The sequence below is a fragment of the Notothenia rossii genome (assembly GCF_949606895.1).
Source record: "Notothenia rossii genome assembly, chromosome: 6".
Taxonomy (NCBI): Eukaryota; Metazoa; Chordata; class Actinopteri; order Perciformes; family Nototheniidae; genus Notothenia; species Notothenia rossii.
The window spans coordinates 65,995,393-66,007,529 of NC_136909.1; the positions used below are offsets into that span (position 1 = coordinate 65,995,393).

Consider the following 12,137-nt stretch of genomic DNA (forward strand, 5'->3'; position numbering starts at 1 on the left):
TTATCAAGTAACACACACCCAAAGAGGATAAGAATAAATAGGATACTTTAATATACAATACAATCTCAGTACACCCTGGAAAACAATGACAACAGTCAGTTGGTAAAGAGGAAAGTAATGAGTACGGACATTCAGATGATATGGTACTAATGCTAGAGAATGTGCTAAAACAGTGCAAATCAAATGCTTTAAGACCTCTAGTCACATGTTTTTTTTTGTCATGGTCAGGGGTCCTATTAAGAGGGGAGGTCAACCACAGACAAAAAAATCAAGAGGTGGTTGCAAAGCACTTGGTGTAAAAACAAAACGGAAAGGAGAAAATCTCACCCAGCAAATATAGGATCATATAGAGCTATGCCATCTGTTGCATATAAAACCAGGCACCAAGACTGTTGCATTGTGGTCTATATCGGGAATGTTGAGGATTATTGTTCCTTTGAAATAAACACAGCAAGTTTGGGACAGAAATACGTTTCTGCTCTGCTTGAGAACTGCTCCAATGTCCTGCAGTTAATATTAAAAAAAGAAAAACACCTTCCAACCTCTGCATTCCACCCTAAAGCTTTGGCAGCACCACACTATCAGCAGGTCATAACTATATAATGTCCCTGACCATAATTATAGTCAATCAAATATACAAGTATTTGCTGGTGAGCAAGCCGACTGAAGAAAACAGGCAAATATAACACAAAAATATGAAACGTGCAACCGTTTATCTTGGGATATTTCATCTTGAAGCAAATCTTAATATTATTTATCATAAATAGACACGGATATACACAGCAGCGTGATGAGGTGGTGGAGGAGGACAGTAACATTTAACGGGTTAACGGAACGACATGTACAATATAACAATGTTTACGGCTTTATCGCATATAAATATAACTAGGACTCTAAGCTCCCAAATACCAGCAGCATACACACTCCGACCCACTGCTTTACATGTCCAAAAACCCGCTCATTTCCATGGAGAACGATTGTGCCCGTGGATGAAATATCCCTAGATAAAGCTTGATGACAAAACCCTGAACATGATTTTTTTTTAATACAGTACAACAATGTAACATGTAAAGAATGGACTTTAAAAAGGTAGATTTTGCCATAAATACCTGATATACATAATCCCACTTCAATTCCCTGTTAAGGCAAATAAGATTTCAGTTTAGGGAGTGCATAAAGCGTCAGTGTTTCGAATAATTGGATGGGTGCAATTGCATATATAACTACTATATGCTACTCTTCTGACATGCGACGTCAATGTACAACGCTGGCCGAGGACTCAAACAATCCCTCATAAAGTACAACCATTATCGGATCTATCAAAATCAATTTCCAACCAGCAGTTTTCTGGTTATTCAGGGTCAGTATGGACAGTGCTGGGCATTCCTTTCAAAATATAATTCTCATACCTCTTTGAACACGTTAAGATGCCACCCTACCATCAATACAAAAACGCTTTAAAGGAAGGCTCTACTCAGGGAACAGATACGATACTCACTGTACATATCAACAACCAGGAAACTCTTACTAAGGTCTTGTGTATTCATGATTTCTAGAAAGGTATATCCTCTAAGTTACATGTGACAACATTGATTTTACATAGGAGAACTACGTACAGTATGTTGTCTGGCTACTTTCTGACAGCTATGCAAAGGAGCATTAACACACAATTGTCCTTTGAGGAAAATCCCAAAAGATTTTTGGTCGGGTTCTACAACAACATGTTACAAATCGAAGGTTATTACGAGATCTATATCACAAACGCCGATAAGTGACCTGCACATACAGGGTGACGTACGGTATAAGATAAAGTCAGATTGGTCTTTCAACGTACAGCTACTGTCAACCTGCCTTGTTAAAATCAGTTAGCCTTAACCTCACATGCAAGCACTGTGGGTATAATTACTTTAGTGTCATGTTTACATGCACAAAAATACACTGCATACCACTTTGGACGTACGGTTTAAAATATCTTAAAAACGTGTTATTTATGTCTTAAGTTGAGCATGATAAGAATTTCGATGCAAAGATTCACAAACTATGCACTTAATCGGCAGCGCTATTTCTAGATTTATATAGTATTTGGATGTACATACACTTATTTATATCAAATGTTCTATAAAATTGGAACATGGGAATCATAACTCCTGACATTGCGCGTGTTGCGTGGCAAAAATGGATATGAGCTAACCGTCATTAGATCAAAAAGCTAGACAAGATAATCAGTGCTCTCTTAAGAACAAGGAATCCATAATTATGTGCATGTAAACATGGTCACTGTCATGTTAGGCCTCGGTTTATATTTCTAAATTCTGTACAATAGTCATCAACACAGGCAGGATTAACTAAAGGGCAAATTCAACAGCGCATTTCTTGGCCTAGTAGTGACGCTAAGTGCAAGCTTTTGTTACTGCTACCATACAGGAGGCTCCTACACGACTACAACATCCTGCTACAAGGAAAGCACTAGATCTGAATGATCCTGGTCTGGCACTGTGTAAACATTGCCTTCAGCTCGTTCTCTTGGGCTTCGTTGACAGTATCTGGCTCCGGGCTTTTCTGGACCTTCGCCACGGCAAAGTTGATGCCCTGGGTGAGTCCCGCCTGGGTGAGGCTGGCCACCTGGACCATGGAGCTCTTGATCTTGGCAAAGGGGGAGACTACTCGGCTGCCGTTGCTGTCTGCGGGTGAGGGGCAGAGGCTGCCCTCCATCTGGGAACACAGGCTCCTCTGAGAGCCTCCTGAGGCCGCGGAGCTGGGCTTCTGGACGGAGAGGAGGTTGGAGCTGGAGGTAGTGGAGTCGACGTCTAGCTTGGAGGGCCTTGGGAGCTGGGGCTCCTCCGGGGCCGGTGGTTCGGAGCTGGGCTGCTTCTCAGAGTCTGCTATGGTCTTATTCTGCACAGGCACCGTGAGGACGGCAGCTGGTGGGACCTCTCCAAACACCTCCACAGGTTTGGTCTGTGCATCCTGGACAAACTGGTGGCAGTAGGCATCAATGGGAGTACCAAAGTCGATCAGAATGGCTTCTTCTGCCACCGAGGCGTCCCCTGGGGACTTGTCGTCGCTGTCTTGAGAGGGGCTCTCCTGCTTCCCGTCGCAGCCAGTGACCCTGATAACAGAGGGGACATTTAGCTCCACGCTGCCGATAGACTGCGAGCGGCTGCCCAGTCGGGGGTGCGATGCTACAATGCCGCAGCTGGGAAGAACATAGTCCACGTTTTCTAAAGAGCCAGAACACGGGAGCTCTGTGTCGGAATTATAGGAGTCAGAGTCGTCGGAGATTTCAGAGTGGCCGTCAGCCATGTCTTTCAGGGCTGCTGCGGAGTTGTTATCCGATGTCTCCAAGCTGCTGTCTGACTTCCACAGGTTGACATGCATAGTTGGCTTCAGGAAATTTACTTTTACATCGGGTTTAGAGAAGTTTCCCAGCCTCCCGAGGGGCTTGAAGGGGCCAATGTTTACGTTTGTCTTGGTCTGTTTGACTTTCTGGTTGAGGGAGGAGAATTTGTTGAGGAGGAAACTTTTGCCCTGAGCCAGACCAGAGCTGCCCGTAACCTGGTCAGCAGGTTTGCTCTGGATGCCCATTATATCTTCATGAGGTTTACTCTGCCGCCTGGAACACAGAAACATAACAAAGTAAGAGTTGTGCTTTGATGGCCAGCATGTGGGTCTTTTATAAATCAGTCAATAATTAACTGTGTAGCTGAAAGAAAGACAGCTAGAACAAAAATGAAGCCATTGAAACCTATTAAACCACATTTTTGAATATTGGGCCAATACAGCATACAATCTTTAATTGTAATATATCAGGCATTACATCTAGAGCAGGGGTGCCCAACCAGTCGATCGCGATCGACTGAGATTCCCAGTCGATCGTGAGATGTGTCTAAAAATAGAACAACAATATTCTGTTTTATCGTTAATGTCCTATAACATAATCTTGGGCACTTGAACGCATCAAAGCTTTGTGATTGGCGTGACCCCATGTATCGGGGGGTGGCTGGTGGGCAGTGAGTGGGCACTAGTTAGCTGACGTTGTCCGTGTCAACAGGAGTGCAGTCCTCCGACAGATCGAGCAGGGGGACAGATCGGGTAGTGACCATAGACTGTATATATAAATGGACGTAGGGTCCGTGACATCACCCATAGGATTCTGCAGAGTTGTGGACTCCCGATCACCTAATCACCTAACCGATCTGCAGTGCGCATGTGCGAGATGGTCCGCCATTTTGAAACCCAAGTAGGACACTTGACACAGTGGCTTTTGGCAAAGCTCAAAAAGAAAACTCGAGAGATTAGTTATTATTATTACAACGTGACTTCACTATTATTTAACAACTCTTTTTATTGGGTTCTTTTATTTGGGGTTAAGTACATTGTCAGAATAAGTGAGAAATGAATTTAACTTCTGTTAGACAGCGATCATACTGAATAAATATTTACTGTGAATGTATGCAAAAATGTATGGCATATAGCTGTCTAACAGAAGTTAAATCAGTTTCTCAATTATTCTGACAATGTACTTAACCCCAAATAAAAGAACCCAATAAAAAGAGTTTTCTTTTTGTGATTTGCCAAAAGCAACTGTGTCAAGTGTCCTACTTGGGTTGCCGTCCGGAGTTGTCCAATATGGCGGACCATCTCGCACATGCGCACTGCAGATCGGTTATGGCTAGAAAGGATCCGTCTTGTGTAAATATGACGTCACGTTCTCGTTGTAACTCGTTTGAGCGGCTCGGAAACACACCTACAGCAGTAACATGCAACATACACATTAATGCAGCAGTAATATTAATAGAGAAACATCAGACATAATAGTAAAACACTGAAAGGGAACATTGTATTGCACCAGGAGCTATCTTGGGACTTTTACTGCGACAACGTTGACTTGCCTGTGAATAAAAAATAAACCATAGTGTTGGTGATCTACAGTGTTGTCATTCTTCTTTGAACAGCAAGACCGCTAACACCCTATTTCAACAATCACACTCCCTGTCATTGACATAATTAATAGATGGTTTAGCTTCCCACCATCATTTGCCCACTGATGTTAACGATCGTAACTGAAAGGCTGCCTGCCAAACGTAAACATTCAGCCACGTGACTTGCAAACTATCGCGAGAGTTTTACACTAGACGGATCCTTTCTAGCCATAACCCGGCAGATCGGGTTATCTATGGTGACACTGGCCATCTGGAGAATCTGGAGAATCACAGAACAGCCGGTCGTCAAGAGCCGGCTCGATTCGCTGACGGCCGTCACCTCCCTTCATTTTTTATGTTTTAAAAAAAGGCAGCATTGAAGTTGCACCGACAGAGGTCCGCCGTTTCCCCGCAGCGAGGCTCCCCCCCAGTGGACAGTTCGCTAGCACCCCCGCCCCCCTCTCTATTTGGACTGGTAGATCTCGGCAGACTAGCAACTTTAAAAGTAGCTCTTGGTTAAAAAAAGGTTGGGCACCCTTGATCTAGAGCAGGGCTATTCAATTACACATTCATTTGGGCCAGATTTAATAACAAAATTCAGCTGGGCCAGACATTCAGCGGCCTGTAAAAAGCGGGTAGTGACACATTTTAAACCAATAAATTACTGCGATGAAAAAAAATGCAATTTTTTTTCATTGTTCATCTAACAAAGGTAGGTCAAAAAGTGCATATAAACACAACAAATTTGCATTAATTTAAAAGAATCTGGAAAAAAAAGTGCACAGTTGTAGCATTACATTTGTTTGCTTTAGAAGTCAAATATTCAGGTTATTTTTTTTTTTTAACCAGACACATCACAAAGTGCGTTTACTGAATACAATAATAGCAGTCTTAATAAATGTCCTCACATACAAAAAAAACAGCTAAAGAGCTCCAATGCAACACAAAGAGGTAGTACTGTAGCAATACTATTTTTTCACTTTTCAAGTAATAACAAAAAAAAAATCATACGTTTTGGTCACATTTGACCCAGACACATTACAAAGTGCATTTAAATGAATACAGAAAGAACTGTCAAACCCTTCAGTGCACAAACCCATAACAAGGGATACGGGTAACTATATGAATACTACACTACACGTATACTATAGTAAACTAGGTGCTTACTATCACCTCATATGTGAATTGTCAACGCTGACTTTCTCAATGGGAGAAGGGACATTTTTGGTTTTGAACAAGAGCAGTGATTTTTGGCTCATAGGATGTCAATGCAATCCTAAGACATTGGTAAAGAGTGCTGTCAGTCAGGGAGCAGCGAGTGCTACTTTTGATTGAGTTCATGTGTGAAAAGCTTGATTCACATGTGTATGTTGATCCAAACATACTGAGCACACAGATCGCTACTTTCTGAACGTTAGGGAACTGCTGTTTTTGACATCACTCCAAAACTTCGCTGGCCCGTTAGTGCGCTGCATGTCAATAAGTTCCAGTGTATATTTCCCCTTGTCGATGCAGGGGACCACTTCCTTTGCTCTGGTTGATACGTCCCCCTCTATTGCAACAGTGAAGGGGTCTCTGGAAAAGCCCATCACCTCTGTGGGCAGAGCAAGTCCATCCAATCGACCGGCAAAGTTCTCTTTCAACCTCGCAATGAAATCTGTCATCACATCCGTGATTGTGCCGGAGATGTGATGTGTTTGGGGAGCGTCGGAAAATGCAGCATCCGACCCGGGCTCAAGTCGGTCGCGAAAAGGTCCAGCTTGACTTGGATCTGCTCCACAAGATCAATGACCGTTTTGTCTCTGTTTACGCTTCAGAGTTGAGAGAGACATGTTTTAGACTGGCTATCATTGGACCACCGTTACTAGCACCACTAGATGCACTTTCCAAAAACGTGCTGCGTTGTGGTTTGGTGGTTTCTATGCAACGCGGAGTGTTGCGTTCATGGTCTGTACTAGTGTAGGAATTTGGCTGGAGGCTGGGCCACTCGGGAGTTGGTTCTGGGCCGCATCTGGCCCGCGGGCCGCCAGTTGAATAGGCCTGATCTAGAGCCTTGGCCCCCGCAGCCACTAGGGGCCCCCTAGCAAAAAATAATAATAATGAAAAAAAATAATAATAATCTCAGTACACCGTCACCGTGATAAGTATGTTAAATTAATTTAGTTAATATGCCTAGATTGCCTACTCTCAAAGTCATGTATTATTTTATCATATCATAAAATCTATCAATCATATAATACATTCACCGTGCTTTACCTGAACCTCATCATGACACTAGAGAGGACGGCAGGATTGTAATTTCCCGTGTTCAGTGAATGCAACAGAGGCAAGACACCAGATCAACCAGAGAGTTGAATAGAAATAAACATCTGTATTATTGGCTGACAGGTACCTATCCTGTGAGTTGTGACAATGTTTAAAATAAACTGTCAGTCGGACTCAGAGTTTTTGAAGATGGACATAAGAGCATCTTTTCTTAAAAAAGACGACAATTCTCAAGTGGTGGCTCACACAACAACCCCAGATCCACCACTTGAGCCAGGTAAACAAGTTATGTAAATGTCAGTAAACTTGCAAGATATGCGAACATGTAAGCAAAGCATAAATTACAGCTACGTTGACGTTACTTTGAATCGCGGGGGCAAGCTAAACCGTTAGCAAGTAGCTATAGCTAGCCAGATATATTAAATAAACACTTTGTCATACAATCTAAATGTTGTGTTTTTTAGCGTTACCTGGTGATTTCAAAGAAAGCTCTCTGGGAAATGTTGTCTTACTGTTCGACATGAAGCTAGAAGCTACCTTACAGTACACAGTTGATCTGGAGTCCTGTCAGTTAAAGTGTTTCATAGTTAGCTTAGCATCAACCTAGCACTGAAATATATGGATGTTATGTGACAGTATTTTTGAGAAAAAGTCAGCTGAAATGGTGACATGCCACTGCTTTACGTGTCGACAGCATGTTTGAACGTATTTGCAGCAGTAAATGTGGCTGTTTGTCCACTGACGTTGCCATAACAACACCTGAATTTAAATGTGCAACCTCTTTTTGTGACAGATTTTTACATGAAATTATAATTTTTCTGAATGATATTCCTAATGACAGCTAGTTTCTATGTGAACATTATGAGATGGACAACCAGAGAGAATAAATGACAAACAGTTGTGAAATACTATATGAAAAAACAAGAATACAGTTTAAAAGGAGAGTGATTTGTAAAATATAATAAAAATAAAATATGTTTACAGTTCTGTTTCCTATGGGTGATGAGAGATGTATCCATAGATCTCTTAATTTTGCTCTCAAAGTGCACCAGATTGATGCTTTTAACTTCAATATTTAAAAAAAAATCTTCCCGGGGAACATGCCCCCGGACCCCCCTCGCGGAGATGAGAACGCCCCTAGAGGATGTTAGGTCCACGGTGTTTACATGCTTATTTATACAATATGTGTGCTTATGCTAACATCATAAGACAAAAGTTGGTTGTGTGTAGTGAGAACGCGGTAGAGTGAGGGAGGACCCCAAGCCAAAGCTTGCTTAGGGCCGGCCCTGATTGTAGTTATATTATTTTCAAACACATTAAGACATTTAGTAATGTTTGCACTATGGGGCTAAAAAAACATGCTATTTTCCTTGTTTCCAAACATTGTGTTTTTATGTGTTTGATGGAATGCATTTCAAATCTATGTTGTTACTAATGAATGACATATCACAGACTGGAGAAATAAATCCCCCTAGTTTAAGTCAACACTAAATGCTCTATCTCTTCAGTGTCTCTTTTAATTAAAAGACCCCACATTTATAGAACAGTTATGTAAACAAACTGCTATGGGTAAACATTGTGAAAATGAAAGAATAATTGCCAGTCATGACCGGGACTGAAATAGGTTCAAATGTGTCCTATAAAAAAAAAGGTAAGAAGAGGTTGTTGTTGCTTTTTTAAATCTCACCCTGCATAAAACATGCATCAAAATTAATGTTGTTGGAAAATCTAACTGGAATTCTTTTAATTCTTTTGATCTTTTTCCCATTGAAAAACTGTGATATTATGTTAAATGCGTGATTTACAGGGGTTAAAAAAATGATTTGGTCGTTGTGATATTTTAATTAATTACATTTATATGACGCAGAAATGTTAACATCATAGCAGACTTTTAAAAGTGCAGCACATGGTTGAAAATGATCAATGAAAATGAGTACTCACCTCTCCAGCTTTTTTTCAACCACTAGCATGTCCAGCCCTCTGGTCCCTTTAGTTATGCGAAGCATCTCTGCTATGCATTGTAATGTGTCTGAAAGCATGTCACAAAGTCAGTCTCAACCTGTATTTGCAATTTACAATCTAAAAAGTTTGCTTCTCTTGGTGTTTAAATCACTTTAAAAATGACATCCTACCTTTCCCATCATCCTCAGGGTTTCGTGTGGCTGCTCTCAGCGTGTGGAAGTATCCACTGGTCTCTTCGCTCCTGTAATGCAAACGCATGCAGCAGAACTTGGGCTTCCCAAACAGAGTAGGCTCTGGACCTGCAAAAAAAGAAAACACAACTTGTAACTTCATTTTTTATTTTCTTGAATTTCCTTGCGTGAATCATGAGCGGAGATACTGCTGAAAGGTTAGTGAGAAACTGTTAAGCACACTTTTGGGAAGTGTTGGGTGACTCAGAGAGAGAGTGAACACGAAGAACCTTCACTTCTGCTTTGAGTGTAACTTCTTACCGATTTCGATCTTTTCCAATCCCTCTAAATTGAGGCGCTGGTATTGGTTGACTTTATCTGCTTCTTCATCGTAGCTACAAGAAAAAATATGCAAACATTTATTAATCTATAGGAGTATCTGTAAGGAAACATTTTGGTGAATTTAATGTCAGACTTACTAAGCAATGTAATACGCTTTGTCAGACAGAAGCAGCAGCACGTCAACGTCTTTGCTGTTTGCATCAACAAGGCTGGTGGGTAATGAGAAAACCGTGAAAAAAGAGCCCTTCAGAAAATACTGAAAACACATTATAAATAGACAGAAAAAGACAGGGCAGCTAGCTACTAACCTCATGTCACAATTGATGAGGGCCCAGCCTCCGTGAAATTTCTCATCGTCAGGCAGCAGCAGCTGCATGTAGGTCTGCAGCAGGAGGCCGACCTGCTCCTGCGCTCCCCTCTGGCTCTCGATCTCCTTCTCTTCATGCTCCTTCTCTTTACTGAAGATGGAGTACAGGTCCTCCGTCACTGGCAGGCCCATCATTAGGTCTACAGGGACAGCCAGAGGATTCAGAAGAGTCAAACCGAGCAGATTTTGGGACAACATGGATTAAAATATAGTTATATTATAATATATATTATATCTTTTGTGTGTTTTTTTTCATACCGATTACGGATTGTCTGTAAGCATCCCATGAAGCGGTTCAGATAGTAGCGATTGGCTGAGTTCACGCCATCCTTCATCACACCAGCCAGTCTCCTCTCCCCCGTCCTGGTGAAGTCTCCCTGAAAACAGATCATACAGAGTCTGTTCAGTATGTATTCTGACTTGTCTTTGACTCGTCACCCTGTTTGAAAAGGGGGTTGTATCAGGTACCAAGTTGTTTTGTATTTTTTCTTCAAAGCCACCAGATTCCATTGAAAAAAAACTGTAATAAGCGCGTTCACACTTTCCCGTTTAGTTCCGTTAGTGCCTGGAATTTTGCGTTCACACCAAAAAGAGAACTTAGTTCCGAGAACTTTTACCCCCATTTTCAGTCCCTGCTAGAGAGGTGGTACTATCCTGAGAGAAAAAAGTACCAATTTCGATGGCTGGGCGAATTGCAAACCACGCCCCGTAAAACTCTGAAAGGTTTTGTGAAGCCGCCATTGTATTTGCTGGCATTAGCATCATTAGCATTAGCCCCACACACCAACGGAGAGAGAATAACTTATGGAAACACCAAAAAAACATGGGAGCGGTGGAGTGATGAGGAAGTGTCTGCGTTCTGGCGATTTACTCGGCAAGCGCTTCATTAGAAGCTGCTAGGAGTCCCAGCAGCTTCTACTGAAGCCAGCTCCGGGGACTTCCGGCCGGGGACTTCGGGTGGCAGTATACGCCGTGAAGTTGTTTGCGGCCTGCCAGTAAACCCAAAGCAGAAGAAGAAGTGACGTCAGCGGCTTCATTGGCCTAATCCACCCCCAGGGACTTATTCCGGTGTGAACGCGATCCGTACTTAGTTCCATGGGGGCACTCAGTGCTGGGCACTCAGTGCTGGGCACTCAGTGCTGGGCACTCAGTGCTGGGCACTCAGTGCTGGGCACTCAGTGCTGGGCACTCAGTGCTGGGCACTCATTGCTGGGCACTCATTGCTGGGCACTCATTGCTGGGCACTCATTGCTGGGCACTCATTGCTGGGCACCCATTGCTGGGCAAGTACTTGGTGTGAAAGCGGCTAATGTTAACTCACAGATCAGGGGTTTGCTGGTCTACTGATGCATTGATCTGTTTGTTTGTGTTATTTGGTGAATCCGTTTTAAACCTTAATGACTCCAAAATCACACAATAATAAACTAACTAATCGTTCATGGCAGCATTAGACTAGCAACTCCTGGGTTCTGTGAGATGAAATCACTGGTTTTATCAATAGGATTTGGTGGCTTTCAAGATGGCACAAATGGAAGATTAAGGCGTCAGGTTCTCAATGGAAAGGACAGTTAGAAGTTGAGGTGAAAATATTCTAAATAAGGGGTTTATAAGGTATAACATTGCTTTGCTTTCCTGTCAGCGCTCCTTTCTGTGTTAAAACATCCAAAACTATCCTTATAAGTCCAAACAGCTCAGTCCATATTTGTGATTCTGATTTGTTTAATCTACTAAATTACAATATGCTCTGTTGATTTATGAGTCTTTTTTCAGAGAAAGCTTATCCCTCAATAGCTTAAACAATTCACTTAACTGACTGTGTCAAAAGATATCTCACTTCATTGCTGTTTCTTTAGGCAAAGTGTATGTGTGTGCCAAGACAATGCTGTTACCTTGAGCGCTGCTGTGCCTGCATACTGTCTGCTGATAGTGTCTCCGTTATTGGCCCACATGATCTGATAAATCTTGTAGCATTTGAGAGGCAGAGGCTGCTCCGGAGGCATCACACCCAGTTTCTTCAGCTGCAGGAGGATGAGACACATTAGGGATGCTGTCAGTTTGAGCACATGGTGACGCCTCCATTTCAGCTAACACTGCATCAGCCAGGGGAAA

General features: G+C 42.3%; 1 protein-coding gene across 1 annotated transcript in view; it reads right to left on the reverse strand.

Moving 5' to 3' along the window:
• Positions 1–28: 28 nt before the first annotated feature.
• The window catches only part of inpp5f (inositol polyphosphate-5-phosphatase F), a 22,188-nt gene continuing 10,079 nt past the window's right edge, over positions 29–12,137 (reverse strand). Inside the window, 9 exon segments of the mRNA XM_079689946.1 lie at positions 29–3,613; positions 9,129–9,216; positions 9,320–9,448; positions 9,641–9,714; positions 9,799–9,870; positions 9,970–10,168; positions 10,287–10,311; positions 10,313–10,405; positions 11,918–12,046. Coding sequence (XP_079546072.1) covers positions 2,467–3,613; positions 9,129–9,216; positions 9,320–9,448; positions 9,641–9,714; positions 9,799–9,870; positions 9,970–10,168; positions 10,287–10,311; positions 10,313–10,405; positions 11,918–12,046 — 1,956 coding nt within the window. The 3' untranslated portion in view covers positions 29–2,466.